The 17,946-nt window shown below is 42.8% G+C and overlaps 1 protein-coding gene across 1 annotated transcript; it reads right to left on the bottom strand.

Moving 5' to 3' along the window:
* Positions 1-2,548: 2,548 nt before the first annotated feature.
* PTGDR (prostaglandin D2 receptor) lies at positions 2,549-16,988 on the bottom strand. Its single transcript, XM_087728920.1, has 2 exons — positions 16,107-16,988; positions 2,549-3,052 (listed from the first exon to the last, which is right to left on the bottom strand). The coding sequence occupies exons 1-2, from the start codon at positions 16,986-16,988 to the stop codon at positions 2,813-2,815; spliced, it is 1,122 nt and encodes a 373-aa protein (XP_087585046.1). The 3' UTR covers positions 2,549-2,812.
* Between the last annotated feature and the right edge of the window lie 958 nt (positions 16,989-17,946).

Raw genomic sequence — 17,946 nt, 5'->3', positions numbered from 1 at the left:
AGATGAATTGTGTGAAAAATAATAGATTTTCTGTTTGTATCAAGTTGAAATCCATGTGTTGTAACAGTTACGGCAGGCTGAAAGAGAATGATTCTGCAATCTCTTTGATCTTTTATTTTTCTTCATTTTTCTCTATTTTGTGCCCACCCTCACACACCATTCCTACTGTGGGCAATCTATGGAAGATAATTAATAAAGTGAAGAAACTGCAAACAGGTCAGGTGTTTAGGTTCACACCATCCCACATTTCATGAATTCAGCAGAAATTGCCAAGATTTTGATGATTTCATCTTGAGATCTTACAAGGGTTGGTGCAACAGAGCCAAATTCTTATAGGCTTTCATGCAAAGTTTCAGATTTGTCAGATTTGAACCATTTCAATACAGTACATTTATATTATTATAATTTTAACTGTGAGCGCACTGTTGATGGCAATTGAGGGGAGAAGATGCTTGATCTTTGCAAGCACTGTATTGTTGCTTCCCATCTAGGTTTGTTGACATATATGTTGAGGAATGGAAGAAAGGAGAAGAATATGATCCATAGTGATTCGTAATATTCCAGCATCTTAACCTTCCACTGCTGGTGTACAGAAATAGAACTTTTGGAATTGCACTGAGAAGAACTGGTCGACAGCAACCTCTAGCAAAGGTTGGCTATTGTGCCAGCATTTCTCCACCTCCATTGGCCAAATGTGTGGGGATTACTATTTAAGGCCCATCAGGTCTAATTCCAGGGAGAACAATGTTGCTCCCTTATTATTTTTTAAAAATACAATGGAAACTAGGATTTGCAGTTTTTAGGATTTGAAAGCAAAGAAGAATTCTTGAGCACCCTGGAGAGGGGAGAAGCTGTTATTTCTGCCAATCCATATACCTATTGGAACTTTTCCTGGAATCCCATTTAGAGCTCAGGAAAGCAACTGCAATTCCAGATATAAGAAGCTGAGAATTGCAGTCCAAAACTCTTGTGACTTTCTAATAAGAGAAAGTCACTTATTAGAAAGCCACAGCCACTGTTATTGTTCTTCAGACGATGTTATACTTCGCCTGCCCTTCCTTTAGCTCCTGCCATCTCTAATACAGTATATCTATTCTGAGGTGAGGCAATCAGAAAGGCCTCAAAATTCAAAGGGACATATGCATGTACCAAAATATTTGGTGTATTTTTTTCTGCTGTTGAATCAGCCCAGCTTCTGAGTAAGCTTCAGAACATTTAATGGCCTGGATGCTGCTGTTCATTCAATTGCTTTTAACTCTTGGTGAACAATCTAGGCATCATTTTTCCAGATTGTCTGTCAATAACCACTTCTTTATAAACTCCCACCTGTGTCACTATTAATAGCTTCTAACTATCTCTTTTCTACTTTAGCCTTTTCCAAGCGTCAGAGTGTTTTCTAGCTATTCTTGCCTTTTCATTACAAGTCCAAAATATTGAAATTTGAGCTTTCTCATTAGCGGTTCTAGTTAGCATTCTGGTGTTGCTTCAATTAGTCTTCAACAATCTGTTCTTCTGCCATTCCCAGGCATTCTCAAAAGTTCTGAAAAAATCTGTCTACTATTATAATCCCAAGGCATCAACTTTTCTTTGTTCAGCATTTCTGAATGGCCCGTTTCTCACAGGTGTATATTACAACTATGAAAACCGTGGCTTTGACTGTATGTACTTGCATTCAAAACCAATATTTCCTCTTCAAATAGTTTTTGTTTTTATTTTATTTTTTAAAAAAAACAAGCATCTTGCAAATTTACCAAAGTGTAAATTATAATTGGATTCCCCAAGACCCTAAAATGAGATAATGGATGTTTAAAATTTATTTAACGGAAACATAGCAGTCAAAATGTTTGCTTTTCAACCATCTGCTTGAAAGAACCCTCAATTTAAACATTTGTTCAACATTACAATGACACTTTGATCATTGTTTCTTTTCAAGGCTTTCTCTAGCTTTACAATATCTCTGTTTAGAGGAGCCAACAAATAAGTGCAAATTGCTCTAAGTGTAGACACACAGTACACCTGTCACAAACCCACCACAGAGAGCAATGGGAAAGAGAAAGAATGTGCATAGCAGCGTTTTCTAGTCCATATCCCTGAAAGCTTCTATTCCATCTTCTGTACTTGTCTTTTGTGAGATTCCATGGTTGGTCATTTAGTATCAGTTCCCATGCTTTGGGGGACAGAAAATTCCTCTTCTCCTTCTCAACTTTTAATCATTTAAACCACAGATTTGCAGCATGCAAATAAAATCTGTTGGTAGAAAAGGTAATTGGAACTTGAAGTGCCCAATATCTCTGGTAGAATATTTGGACTTAAATACATTTCTGAATGCTTCTGTGCAAAGGTTTCCCACCAGTCAAGTAAATTGTTACTGCAAATGTGAATGAGTCCTATGACAACTGCATCTTGGGTTTTTTGAAGAAGAACCAGAACAGGAGTCTACCAATGAAGCTACAGCCAGTACCACAGAGTCATCTTGGTCCCTCATTTCAACCTTAATAAATGTTGACTTGCAACACTTTGGCTTTGAAGACCATGATGTGCCACAATAGCAATAGCAATAGCAGTTAGACTTATATACCGCTTCATAGGGCTTTCAGCCCTCTCTAAGCGGTTTACAGAGTCAGCATATTGCCCCCAACAGTCTGGGTGCTCATTTTACCCACCTCGGAAGGATGGAAGGCTGAGTCAACCTTGAGCCGGTGAGATTTGAACCGCTGAACTGCAGATAACAGTCAGCTGAAGTAGCCTGCAGTACTGCACTCTACCCACTGCGCCACCTTGTCCAGTTGTGTCAACTCCAGCTCTAGCCCATTTATGGTATGTCATTGGATTCTTTCCTCGGCCAAGTTCCCAGGAGCTGATCTTGGGAATGCAGATCCTTCTTCCAACTCAGTGTCCTAGAAAACCGCTGGAGCAAACTGCGAAATATGGACGTCCGAAAAATGATGAAGACCCAGGGATCCACAATGGAATTGACAGAGAAAAAACGGAGAGCTGTAAGATCTGCTGCCTCATTTGCATCGGGGGCGAAGGCTCCAATGTAAGCTCGGATCTGTAAGAGACGGAAAGACACTGTAAGACAGGTACAGTTGATGCAAATGTTGCATAATGAAAAGTAATCCATTGGAAAGCCTGGGGATCTTGTGGGGAACCACAGAAATGACCTCGGAGACGAACAGAACGGAATATTCTTTATTGACCAAGTGTGATCGGACACACAAGGAATTTGTCTCCGCTGCATAAGCTCTCAGTGTACATACAAACAACAAAGTTAGAAATCATAAATTGTAAGATACAATTTATGATTATAAATATAAGATGTCCAGAGCCTGTTAGCAAAATATAAATTTAAGCCCAGGAAAGGAAGAAGGTATTAGAAAGAAAGTTAAAGTTATCCTGCCTTGATTCTCTTTGGTATATAAGACAGAGGGAAGGGAATCATCACCAGGCTTTCAAGATTTCTATATTATAGCCTATATATCAGTAAAGTCCTGGTATTTCTTGTGGAATCACAATTTCCTAATTTGGTCTAACTCAAAGGGCTGACATGTTTTCCACCTATATTTAGATTATCCTTGAGACATATAGAAAGGCAGGCTATTAAAATACATGAAATAAATAACATCTGAGGTTTCATTTATTGTCACCCAATAAAATCCTGGGCATTAGGAATGATGACGTGGCACAATTTTTGCATTGCTTCTCAGCTTGCTTAAATTGCCAAAACCTTGTACAGGTAGTCCTTGATTTATGACCACAATTGAGCCCAAAATTTCCTTTCCTAAGCCAGACAGTTGTTAAGAGAGTTTTGCCCCTTTCTATAACTTTTCTTGCCACAGTTGCTAAGTGAACCACTGTGGTTGTTAAGTTAGTGACATGGTTGTTAGGAATATAATCTAACAGTTGGGTTGGCAATATATAAATCATGTAACAATGCTGTACCTGTTTCTTTAAATCATGCTGTAAAATGTGATTGCCTGCTGTTTTCCTCAATCGGCCATAAGAGGGAGCCAGAATGACTGTTAGCTCTCCGTTTGTTAGATGCTGGGCTGATCTGATCTGAGTGTTTTGGAAGCTGGCTGTTAGAAAGTGCCGTGAGCTATTGTAAGTTTTGCAACTGCTAGCAAACTTTGAGTACCAGACTGTTTGTATGATTATGGACTATGTTATTTGAATTATCCTTTAACTGAAAGACATTGATGACTGACTGTCTTATCCGTGTATGACTTGGACTGTTTGATGGACCCTGATACCTCTATTTCCATGAAAGTAAAAGCCTATTTAAACTGCAGTGTCTCTGTATGCTGGTTTGTGTGTTCTCCAACACAACTCTCACAACGCTTCTCTGAACGCACTTGCTCTCCCAACAGGGAGCTTACATAACAATGGTTGTTAAGTGAATCTGGCTTCCCCATTGACTTTGTCAGAAGGTTGCAAAAGGTGACCACGTGACCCTGGGACAGTTAAAAATTCCTGTCAGTTGCCAAGGGTCTGACTTTTAGATCACATGACCATGGAGATGCTACAATGGCCATATGTGTAAAAAATGGCCATAAGTTACTTTTTTATTGCCATTTCAACTTTCAATGGTCACTAAACAAATGATTATAAATCAAAGAGTACCTGTAAGTAATCTGCAGTTCTCAATTACTATGCTGATTTGTCAAAGATATTAACTTTAGCCACTCATGCTAACTGTTTTCAGGGGATGTCAGTGTACTGCAATATCTCTCAAACTTGGCAACTTCAAGATGTGTGGATTTGAACTCCCAGGCATCTTAATGTTGCCAAGTTTGAGAAGCCCCCGTCTGGTGCAACAAAAGCAGCACAAAGGGTTGCATTGAATGTTCAGGAAAGCAATGCTGTTTGTTACACACACCAGCAGAGCTGAGAAAACCTGTTATCTTTGTTCAGTTAGAACTGAATTCTTGACTAGATGCACTTTCCTAAGAGGCCATGAGAACAAGGCTGTGCATTTTACTATACAGGTTAATTCATTTCTTTTTGCACCTAGCAACTTGCTAAGGTAAAGATAAAGGTTCCCTTTGCACATATATGCTAGTCATTCCCAACCCTAGGAGGCGGTGCTCATCTCTGCTTTAAAGCTGAAGAGCCAGCACTGTTGGATGAAATCTCTGTGGTCATATGGCCAGCATGACTCAAAGCTGAAAGTGAACACAGAACGCTGTTACCTTCCCACCAAGAGTGGTTCCTATTTTTCTACTTGCATTTTTACATGCTTTGGAACTGCTAGGTTGGCAGAAGCTGGCATACGTAATGGGAACTCACTCCGTTATACGGCACTAGGGATTTGAACTGCCGAACTGCCGACCTTTCTGATCGACAAGCTCAGCGTCTTAGCCACTGAGCTACCGTGTCCCTGTTTTATAAGTACTACATCACTTAAAATATATCAAGATCATCATTTTATTTACAAACACATTTGTGTAGGCAGGAGATATTCATTCAAAATTTAGAAGTTTATATAATTAATTGCTTTTCCTGGTATCTCGCTTGGGGATGCTTAAGAGCAGAGAAGGCATTTTCTAGACGATTGGGGGAGGAAGGACAACAGCAATCCTAAAAGTGCAAGTGAATAAAGGACTTCTATTGTACTTGTTGTCAGTATGGTTTGGTTTTCGGGGAGTTGTAATTCCAATAATTCTGAAAGACTCAGAAAGGGCTGGAAAACCGAAGGCTGCTCTGCAGTTATGGAAAAGCTATCAACTGTTAAGTCTCTGTGTCTTAAAAGCTCCCCCTTGTGGGAAAAACAAAGAAAAAGATTATTATATTAGCATTCCACTTGCAGAATAGACCTTCTAGATCAGTTTCTTAACCTTTTGGTGCCACCAATTCCCTTGAGATTCTGATGACACCACTTTTTAGGAAAGTGCATTTAAGTGCATAAATGAATACATCACGAAGGCGACCAGTTATACTCAAAAACAGTTATCAAAACATTAAAAATAAGATACATGTAATCATGTTAAGTTGTGAGTTGTTTCTCATCCAAGTTCAGAGACCCTTCCCTGAAATGTGTCCAGCCATGAATCCTTGCTTTAAATCTTTGGACTAGAATTCCTACCCTCTGTCTGGAAGTATTAGCTTTGCTAATAAAAATGGGAGATTCAGCCCAACACATCTGGAAAATAGCAAACTGGGAAAGGCCAAATTTTATCCTGAATGTTTCCCATGAGATCCATAATTTCTCTGACTCTAAGAGACTCTGGTGTAAATAGTAAAATTACATTATTAGCTTTTAAAACAAAAACAAAACCCAATCTGCAATTCTCTGCAACATCTCTGTGCATTTTGTTTAATATCCTATTTTAGAATTATAGTAGTTTCAAATCCTTATTATTTATACCACAGCAAGGGTTGGAGGGAGGGCCTTGGGAGAAGCATCACCCCCCTTGAGAAAAATATGAAGTGATCAAATGCAATAATTTTCATTCAAGATAGTAAAACTCATCAGTCCTGAGTTATTTCACCATTTGCAGTTCACTTGTTTTACTGAACAATGGAGAACAAATTCCATGGGTATACTTACAACCAGAACTGGACTGGCATCTCAGTCATTGAGTGAAACTATTGTTAAATGAGACACTCACATGATGCTTCACTCAGCTACTACAATCCTGGTACTCCAGGTTGCAGTCATTAAGCAGTCTCCTGGGTTGGTAAGTGTTGAAGTGGAAGGGATGGCCGCTGAATTCAGCTCCCCTCCATGTGTGAAACGGGACTGTTCTTTAGGGTCTCGGCTCCAGTTCTGCACTGTGGATGGGCACAGTGTGCCATTTTGAAATTCTAATGAAAACATCATAATTGAGTTTGCAATCATAACATATCTGAAGAGCTTACACTTGGGGATGGCTACTTCACTGCCTTATTTCCTGCATCACTGATGCTTTCATCTTTCTAATGCAGTCATTAAGCAGACTCCTGGGTTGGTAAGTGATGAAGTGGAAGGGATGGCCGCTGAATTCAGCTCCCCTCCATGTGTGAGAGGGGATTGTTCCAGCAGGCTACAGGAATGGAAGTCAGATCTTTAGGATCTCGGCTCCAGTTCTGCATCCCACAACAGGAGATCAGTTCCTCTCCATGTGTGGAAGGGAACTGTTCCAGTGGACAGCAGGAATAGAGCTCAGGCCTTTGGGAAATGAGCTGTGTTTTTGAATCCTGTTGGAGGAATGTGGCTCTCTTCCAGGTGTGGAAAGGAATTGCTCTGGAAGGCTGTGGGAATAGAGCTGTAGTGGGTTGGGAGAATTGAGCTTGGATCTGAACACGCCAGAGGAGTTGGGCTTCTCTCCATGCATGGAAGGAAACTGCTTTGGTAGGCAGCTTCTCTACCCAACTGAAGGAGTTCAGCTTCAGCAGGCAGCTCTTTCAGCCAGTCTCCAGAGACAAGAAGGAGTCCTCTCAGCAAGTGGCAGCTGCTTGCAATCTTCCTGCTGGCTTCCCCATTGACCTTTTGGGGAAGCCAGCAGAGAAGACTGCAATTGGCGATCACATTTGATTGTGGAACATTTGGCAACCGGTTGTAAATGAGAACAGGCCGTCAAGCACCCAAAGTGTGATCACATGACTGTAGGGGATGGAGTGGATGGGCACAGTGTGCCATTTTGAAATTCTAATGAAAACATCATAATTGAGTTTGCAATCATAACAATATCTGAAGAGCTTACACTTGGGGATGGCTACTTCACTGCCTTATTTCCTGCATCACTGATACTTTCATCTTTCTAAAAACTCAGACATTCTACAGCAGTGTTTCTCAACCGTGGCAACTTGAAGATGTCTGGACTTCAACTCCCAGAATTCCCCAGCCAGCGAACGCTGGCTGGGGAATTCTGGGAGTTGACGTCCAGACATCTTCAAGTTGCCAAGGTTGAGAAACACTGTTCTACAGTAAGTTGAGCTTGTCAGCCAGTCAAGTGAACCACAAGGTCTGAACAACTCATTCCAACACTCCAATCACTTGACATTCCTAAACATGACTCCCTTGGAGAAAATCTCCTACTTGTATCCTCATCAACCCTACTGACTACATGGTTTTATTGTCACCTTAAAAGGGCAAGGAATGTCACACTAGGAGTGTAATTCTCAGCAGGTTTTCATCACACTGACAAAAACAACAATGTACATTTTTACCCTGTTAAAACCTTCCAAAATTGCTTTTGATTTACAGATAGCCTAAAGAAAATTACCGCCTTGCTTTCCATAAATTTGCTGCTATACGAAGAAAGCAGATAAAAAAAGATAACGCACACACCCTCTGGTCTGCAGATATGTTTCTTTTTTTGTAGTCACCATACTCTACAATAATTTCTGTTTTAGCACATGCAACATTATTAAAAGTTCTCTGTGGAATGCAAGGAAATTTGAAACTGATTGCAATGCCCAGGATGGAGATTGTGACAGAATCCAGATGGGGGAGCTAGATGAGAGTTGGGATGACAGCATGTTCCCCGAAGCAAAACATCCCAGCATGTAGAAAACCAGCATGATCTTTCTCTAATGATAATTTTCCTATATGCATGGAGGTGTTGCTTCAGACATTCTCACTAATTATACACTGAGAAATTGTATGTGCACCTCCTGCACTGATATGTCTTATTTTCATGTACAATACTTGTATATTCCTGAACTCTATTATCACACTGGGCCAGAACCAACGTGTCTACTGTCCCTGTCCTAATGTCCTAATGTTTTTATTCGTATCCTTTTCATGTATTCAAAATCATGTTTATACCTTTATCTGTTATCTTTCTATAACAGGACTAGGAGAGACATGATAGCAGTGTTCCAATATCTCAGGGGCTGCCACAAAGAAGAGGGAGTCAAACTATTCTCCAAAGCACCTGAGGGTAGGACAAGAAGCAATGGGTGGAAACTAATCAAGGAGAGAAGCAACCTAGAACTAAGGAGAAATTTCCTGACAGTTAGAACAATTAATCAGTGGGACAAATTACCTCCAGAAGTTGTGAATGATTCAATACTGGAAGTCTTTAAGAAGATGTTGGATAGCCATTTGTCTGAAATGGCATAAGGTTTCCTTTCTAAGCAGGGGGTTGGACTAGAAGATCTCCAAGGTCCCTTCCAACTCTGTTATTCTATTCAATATATGCTTGACAAAATAAAAAAATAAAAATCTATAATAGGTTGGTTTAGTGGGGGGGAGGAATGCAGAATTTACAGAAGAAACATTTAGCCTTCTTGACAGCAAACAAGATGGCCAATACAAAAGAAAAAGATCAATCTATATAAATGTAGTCTGCAAGATTTTGTACTTTGGGGGTGAAATCCAAGGTAGGCATTACAGTTAAGGGCTTCCTTTGGATTGATTTTAGCAGATAGTTTCAGATGGTTTTGATTTGTTGTACAACATACAATGGTGGCCAGAACTGATGATGATGGATATTGCCATCCTAAACCCCTATTTCTCTCTCTTTCTCTTAATGCAGACCTCCTTTTCCATAACTTTGGATGCTGAAGTCTAAACAAAGAGTAGCTCATCCGAAATGGTCAGAAGTGGGATCAGAAAAGGGTTGCGTGTGATGAGTCGAGGTCCCCATTGTCAGGGGAACATAGAAATATTCAAATCTGCCCATGTGTGGAGGTTTGCCTTTGGCAATATCTACAATAGGAAGGATGGTGCTGAAGGAAAAGGCCTCAACCATGGTCATCCTTGCTGATGGAACACATCCCAAGTGAGATGGACGCACACCTGCTTTTGACACTGGGTAAATAAAGCATTTGTTATCGCAAGCTGTTTTAAATATCTTCTTGCATCAATTTGTTCTAACTGATGCTTTTATTAAGAGCCAAGGTGGTGCAGTGGTTAAATGCAGCACTGCAGGCTACTGCTAGATCAGCAGGTCAGCGGTTCAAATCTCACCGGCTCAGGGTTGACTCAGCCTTCCATCCTTCCGAGGTGGGTAAAATGAGGACCCAGATTGTTGGGGGCAATATGCTGACTCTCTGTAAACCGCTTAGAGAGGCCTGAAAGGCCTATGAAGCGGTATATAAGTCTACTGCTATTGCTATTGCTATTTATTCCAGAGCACCCAAAGACATTCCTCAGGCTTTCTTAGCAGCAGGTGGACAATGGTATGAAGTTGCATCCACAGGAAACAGGTAAATAGCTTGTGCCAGGACAAGAAGGCTGCATGGATTTCCAATCTCCTAAGAAGAGATTGGACAACATTTGTCTGAAATGGTACAGGGTTTCCTGCCTGAGCAGGGGATTGGACTAGAAGACCTCTAAGGTCCTCTCCAACTATTCTATTCTATTCTATTCTATTCTATTCTTTGCCTATAGTCACCACCTTTCTTTTCATGCTTTCCGTTTACTGTTTAGCATTTCTTTCATTCTGAGGGCGTTAACCACTTGAGGCTATCTCTCCACGGTTTTTAGGCCCATATTCCATTTCCTATGCAGATCTATTCTGGGTCTTAGTTGAGCTGAATTGTTCCTATGGATCTTTAACTGTTTTTAAATGGCTCCACTGCAATTTTTCTTTGCAGTTTCAGATAATTCTGATTGTTTTGACCTCAGATCTGAACTGCTATTCTGTCAGTTCCATGTGGTACTTGAAATTCTGAATTTTATCAAAGGAGAATTGCAGATAAAAAGGTCTTTTCGGCTCCTCTGAAAAGGGCATATCTCTGGCAAGGATAGTTCTGCATTTAGTGCCGTTTGAGAACAATTTCTTAGAATTTCTCCTAAGCCATCGCCAAAGGCTTCACCACTCAGAAGATAGGCTTAAGATACAGAAGAATCTTGACAGACTTGCACATTGGGAGCTATCTAACAAAATGAAAATCAATAGTGAAAAAAGTAAGGGTCTACATTTAGGAAAGAAAAACAAAAATGCACAGGTACAGTATAGATGGTACCTTGCTCAATAGTAGTAACTGTGAGAGGGATATTGGAGTCCTAGTGGACATCCATTTAAATATGAGCCAGCAGTGTGCAGCTGCTGCCAAAAAAGCCAACACAGTTCTAGGCTGCATAAACAGAGGGATAGAATCAAGATCACATGAAGTGTTAATACCACTTTATAATGCCTTGGTAAGGCCACACTTGGAATACTGCATTCAGTTTTGGTCACCATGATGTAGAAAAGGTGTGGAGACTATAGAAAGAGTGCAGAGGAGCAACAAAGGGGATTAGGGGACTACTATATGAGGAACGGTTGCAGGAACTGGGTAGGTCTAGTTATTGAAAAGAAGGAATAGGGGAGACATAATAGCAGTGTTCCAATATCTCAGGGGCTGCCACAAAGAAGAGGGAGTCAATCTATTCTCCAAAGCACCTGAGGGTAGAACAAGAAGCAATGGGTGGAAACTAATCAAGGAGAGAAGCAACCTAGAACTAAGGAGAAATTTCCTGACAATTAGAACAATTAATCAGTGGAACAACCTGCCTCCAGAAGTCATGAATGCTCCAACTTTGGGAGTTTTAAAGAAGAGATTGGATAATAATTTGTCTAAAGTGGTATAGGGTTTCCTTCCTAAGCATGGGGTTGGGCTAGAAGACCTCCAAGGTCCCTTCCAACTCTATTATTCTGTTTTCTAACTGATTTCTGCTGCTACAAAAGGGTTGAGATTCTGATACATCATTAAAGAAGGCCAGGACTTGGGTTCAAGTCCTGCCCTTTGTCCTTAACAAGGGTAGACCCATCTTTCTGAGTAAAGAGAGTAGCACTGCAAAAGGAGTGCCTCCCTAACATCATTAAAAAGGTCACAGATTAATGCTGAATTGGCTTTACGTTGTATCTGAACAGGAGCACACAATAGTTTGTATTGCTCTGAGCGAGATATTTAACTCATGCCACTGGCCAAATTTACAAAAAGACAACCAGCACACAATTTAAACAGAATTTGATTCATTTTGAATGCCATTAAAATTCAGTTAACCAAATCTTGTTCCTATTTTGATTATTTTGTATTTGATCATTCCCCCTCCTATCACATGAAAAGTTACAATTCTTAATATGACAAAGTTATGATTTGCTGTGATACTTGGGAGTGGACTGGGTACTCACATGTAGATTTGGACTGTTGTGGGGGAGGGTGGATTGTTGCATGCAATAGCACTTAGACTTATATACTGCTTCACAGTGCTTTACAGCCCTCTCTAAGTGGTTTACAGAGTCAGTGTATTGCCCCCAACAATCTACCCATCTCAGAAGGATGGAAGGCTGAGCCAACTCAGAAGGATGGAAGGCTGTGACAATTGAACGGCTGGAGTGAGCAGTGAGTCAGCCTGCAGCCCCGAGGTCTCAAATGATGCATCCCAAAATGGGAGAAGAAATGACAGTGGGGTGACATGGTGGCCATCTCAATGGCTGCCAATGTTGCCTTCCTGTGGCTTGAAAAAACTACTGGCTTCAGATGAATGTTGTCACATCTGGTTGATTGCTACAAAGAAATTCTAGGCTTCATGGGTAACATTTGCCAGATGTATTAAAGATCATTAGTTCAGTCACTGGCCTTTGCAGTCATAACTTCCATAGCTGGAAAAGATCCCTTTTCCCCGATGTGTTGTGACTGCCAATCAAAGCAAAGACAAGGAAAACACTGATTGACATGCTATTCTAAGCTGTGACTGTTTTAACCATGGTTTATTGAATTAGCTACAATTGAATGAGTCCACGTAACACGCTAAGCGATCACCACCCCTTATACTTCAAAATGATTGGTTTGGCATTGAGACTGAAATGCGCAGCCATAGAAATTGAATGAATAACTAAATCAATAAATAAATTCTGAATCAGCAGCCTGGATGGTCCCCTTCATAATAAATCAATGTCCTTATGTTGAGTGGATAGGACAGTAACCGGGCAGTAATTGCTTGGATGGTGGCTGTTTTATTCTTAAGTACCCAGATGTATTATCACCACAATTCTTGCTTTTGTCGTTTCATTTTTTCTCCACTCCCTCACCAAATCCAATGGATTTTCCAGTGGGTTTTTTTTTGTAGGTTCATAGTGGAGAAGACAATAGACCATTGCATTTTTGCCCAAGATAGAACTGATTTATTGGATCACTCCAAGGAGATTCAGAAAGGGGACTGTATGAAATAAATAAAATCTCGAAAGAAAGGCTCAGCTGGAACAATTTCACAGAATCTGCCTGTTAAGAGGCACTACACCTCTAAAGGTCAATTGGTCTCACAGTCTTGTTAATGTGTTCTCCCATCCTTGAAACAGGAAGCAAATACATAGCCAGAAAACAATTATGCATTACAGGAAGAAGGCTTCTTGTGTTCCTGCTCTCACCACCGGCTTTGCAACCAAAGTGCTGGCTTGTTCCAATATTTAAAGGGTTTCCACAAAGAAAAGGGGATCAACCTACTCTCCAAAGCACCTGAAGGCTGGATAAAAAGCAATGGGTGGAAACTAATCAAGGAGAGAAGCAACCTAGACCTAAGGAGAAATTTCCTGACAGTTAGAACTACTAATCAGTGAAAACAGCTTGCCTTCAGAAGTTTGGGATGCTCCGAGACTGCAGGTTTTTAAGAAGAGATTGGACAACCATTTGTCTGCAATGGTAAAGATTTTGCTGCTTCAGCAGTGGGTTGGACTAGAAGGCCTCCAAGGCCCCTTCCAACTCTGTTATTCTGGCTATGGCCAGGAAAGTGACTGGCCCAGGGATTGACAGTGCTGCTCCTCTTCAACTATGCTCTTCATCTACCTCCATCGTCAGCTCCACTTCCTGGGCGATCCCATGATGCTACTGTAGCCCCCTCTGCCCCTCCTCCACTGGTCCCTCTGTTGGGTCATTTTATTTTTGTGCCTTTGAGTTAGTATTGACTCCTGGCAACTATCTGGACAAGTAATCTGATAATATCTGTCCTGTCTCAGATTTTTTTAAAAATGGTTATTCTTTAGGCATGATTGCTTAAGGTATGCAAAGCATTTCTAAACTGTTTTCGTGCATGTATAAATAGCCAAAACAAGTCTTTAAATACATAATCACTCATAATTCTTACTCAGACTAATTCCAGGAATTAATCAATTCCTAACTCTTGACTTTTAGAGACACAGCAGGCTGTTTGCAGACGAACAATTCTATCATTACTGGTGCTTAAAAAAAAATGCATAGTTTGGATATTTGGCAACTTAAACCACACTAAATCTTAGAGGATTCAATATGAGTGAAGATGCATGCACCCGTCACGAATAGGTCTCTAGATCATGAGCAGCCCCTCAGACTTGCTAAGAAAAAAAACGCTTAAAAGTATTTTAAATCAGTTTTCTCCATCATTCCTAGTAATTCTCTGCTCCCGGAGAATAGAAATCTTCACCTCTTCAGAATGAGAAACCTTCCTAGAAGTGAAAATAATTGGTTTGGGAATCGTGCTCAGGAGCTTGAATTTGTGCAGATTTGCAATTCAGCTGCAGGTTAAAAATCTGAATCCGAAATTTAATGTTTCACTTTGAATATAAATTATATATTAGGTTTTAGTGATTATTTTTTATAGTTGCTCATCACAACCAGTGACTTTGGGTGGCATACATCATAAAAACATAAACCAATTAAAACAATGCAGAATGATTCTATTTGATGGTTGATATAAGTTATGTATTTAATAACATTCAGAAAAGGTTTCTGATCAAGTCATAACATTGGAATCTAAATGCAGTTTATAAATTCAAATTTACATTGTAACGTTACTCCATTCCACTTTATTGGATTGCAATATAAATGACTAGATTAGGCATGCAATTTTTAAAATCACCATAAAATCTAGAAGCATCTGGAATTAGAAATGGACTATAGGCATATCAGTACTGCAGGCTAATTCTGCTGATCACCAGCTGTCAGCAGTTTGGCAGTTCAAGTCCCACCGGCTGAAGGTTGACTCAGCCTTCCAGCCTTCTGAGGTGGGTAAAATGAGGACCCAGTTTGTTGGGGGCAATAGGCTGACTCTATAAACCACTTAGAGAGGGCTGTAAAAGCACTGTGAAGCGGTATATAAGTGCTATTGCTATATTAAGATGAATGAACAAAATGAAAGCAACCACAGACATTTCTCCAATAGCTTCTCCCTGCGGTTAAACTTATGGATGAAACAAAAGCCAAATTCTTCTAAAAAGAAAGGAAGTGGGCCTTTTCTCCCCCTTTTACAAGAAGGATGAAACAGAGTGATCTACTTTCGACCACCTCCATCTTAAAGGGGGGGGGGGAAGCACTTAATCTCATTCAAAATTCTGCCTCTCAGAAAAAGGAGCTAACCTCTTCTTGTCCTTTCTAAAATATGATTCCATCCCGTTACCTGTGCTCTGCTCTTCACCATCCTGTGTGATGTGGACTTTCTTTTTTCTTTTTGGATAATTCTGATTATTGCAGTGAGATTTCAGAGGAAGGAAACGAAATTGGGCAGATGATTCAGACAAGACAAGATAAGATCAGAGCTCAACAATTCACTGAAAAACGTGACTCGCACAGGGAAAACATAGCTTTTTACACAGTAATATTAGATAGCTAGGCTGTCCCAAGCAGTTGATGTTGTGTTTTGGTGAAACGCTGCATTTTTACTTCTGGAGAAGTGCAGTTGTTGCGTGCGGGATACTCTGCCTCCAGTGGTCAAACTTCGCGGATAATACATCCCGACTGGAAAGCAGATCTTGTCCGTCGTGGTAGGGAAACAAAACCTGGCGCCGCAACCCAGCCAGATGTCCAGAAGCAGCCCAACCACCACCACCCCATCTCCACAAAACGGTAAGGGACTTCACTGCCCCCCTCCCTTCCCCTGCAGATTCAGGTTCATCATACTGCACTTTTGGCACAGACCGCAAACAGATCTCCCAAGATTTCAGGCAAACTTTCCCAGCCCCGCGTGGAAAGGGCGAGATCCAACAAGAAAGTCCGAAAGCAAAGCGGGCGCTTCCTTTTTTTCTCTCTGAGCCCTTTCCTCTTCCCTCGTATCACCCCAGCCCGGGGGGGGGGGGATCGGCGGCACCCATCAGGCGTTCGGTGGGCGCATTACGCCGCGCACAACGGGCGCCGAAGCCGAACCGGGAACAGTTCTTCTCGTCCGCCCTCTCCCATTAGTTCTCCCCCCCCTCCTCCTCCTCCTCCAAAGAGCTACTTACGATCAGCGGCATGGAGCAGATGGTGAAAAGGGCGGTCATGAGCGCCAGCAGGACCAACTGGCCTAACTCCTCGGTGCGCCCGGAGGAAGGGAGCCTGGAAGGCGCGGCTGCGTCCGGCAGGTCGATCGGGTGGGTCCTGCGCGGGGGCTGGCGGCGCGCCATCCCGTAGAGGCTCCTCATGCTGCCCAGATTGCACAGGCCGACGGCCAGCACCAGCAAGCCCAGCAGGGTAGCGTAGAGCACGGAATAGAGCCGTCCAACGCCGGCCATGCGAATGAAGCACCACGTGCCCGGACAGTATTGGACGTTGCTGCCGAAGCCCAGGAGCGGCAGGGCGCAGAAGAGAGCGCAGAGTACGGCCGCCGCGCCGGTGAGCAGCCCGCCCCAACGCCGGCTGGTGTGGTGTTCGTAGAAGTAAGGCTGGCCGAGCGAGAGCCAGCACTCCAGGGCCATGGCCAGCAGCAGGACGGTGGACGCCAAGCCGAAGAAAGCCATGAGGAAAGCGAAGAGTTGGCACAGACTGCCGGGGGAGCGGATCGCTTCCTCCTCGGGCTGGCTCGGGCTGGCTTCGCTGGCTGCGGAGGGCGGCCACAGGTCGACGAGGCTGCGGTTGTGCGCATAGGCGGCCAGCACGATCGGGCTGAGCGAACACTTGCCCAGCAGGTCGGTGGCGGCCAGGGTGCTCACCAGCAGGTAGAAGGCGGACGCCCTCGGGCGCCCCTGGCCGCGCTGCAGCTTCGCTTTCAGGTGGTGCTGCCACAGCAGCCACAGCGCCAACACGTTGCCCAGCAGCCCCGCCGCGAAGAGTAGCGACCCGGGAAGCACCGACTGACCTGGTTCGAGCCTCAGGGTCCAGTTGCACCGGTAGTTGCCTGCGGCCATGGAGAATATCCGGCCTGGACTGGGCGCGCAAGGGGCGACGGTGCGCGTAGGCGGGGTGGGTGGGAATGGGGACCACGGATAGAGCCCCACTTATGAAGGGAAGGAAAAGAAACGGAGGGGGAAAGAAGAGGAGGAGATGCTCGACGCCGCCAGACGGGGCGAGAATGGGGAGGAAGGAGGGCAGGGAGGTGGGGCAAGACAGGCGTTGGCTAGCAGAAAAAAGCCAGTCTATAATGTGACGGGGCGGGAGGGGGGAGAGCCGTTTGTTCCCACGGAGACCGGCGAAAGAGCCCTGCCCTTCTTGAGGAAGAGAAGGGGTGGCAAGCGAGAGAGGGAAAAGACGGGGAAGCGAAAGTTGTCTGGTAGATTAATCTTCTGACTAATAAACCTTGACTTCTCCTGTTCTCAAGTTGGTAGAAGCGATCGCTTAAAGTCTGGAAGCAGAGTTTTGCCAATCTCTGAAATGAGCGAGGCTTTTAGCTAGGCTTCACTACCAAACCTTGTAGTAGGCAGAGGTCCATGTCATCTCAACCTCAGTGGAGACCAGAGTGGTGTGTTGGTTGGCTTCCCAAGGCAGATGCTAACAGTGCCACCAGAGCTGTGGTGAGGGTTGAAAAGGGATTGGTGTTCCTCCAGCTATGTTCTCATCACTCTTCTGTGGCCCTGGCCCATTTTGTCAACCAGTGCTGATGAACAACAAAGGACAAATAGAACAAGGTGCTCTTGCCCTGCCCAATGGAGCTATTTCTGGGACCTGTTCACCCAGAGGAGAAGATGAGCAGGTCAAATAGCCAATTAGTTTACACACTTCTTGACAGTCATCTGAGAGTACAGATCTCCCCCATACACACACCTGAAACTTTTAATTACATAGATCTTAAAGGGATTAGGAAATAGGTCACTAGATACATAACTAAGTTTGAGCAACTAGTTGCTTCCAGGAAACCCATAAACACGG

Source organism: Thamnophis sirtalis, unplaced genomic scaffold, assembly GCF_051295495.1.
Source record: "Thamnophis sirtalis isolate CommonGarterSnake01/CBP01778 unplaced genomic scaffold, rThaSir2_p1.2 scaffold_1, whole genome shotgun sequence".
NCBI classification, from domain to species: Eukaryota; Metazoa; Chordata; class Lepidosauria; order Squamata; family Natricidae; genus Thamnophis; species Thamnophis sirtalis.
Note: the sequence above shows the minus strand (reverse complement) of the source record. Positions and strands in the feature narration are given on the sequence as shown.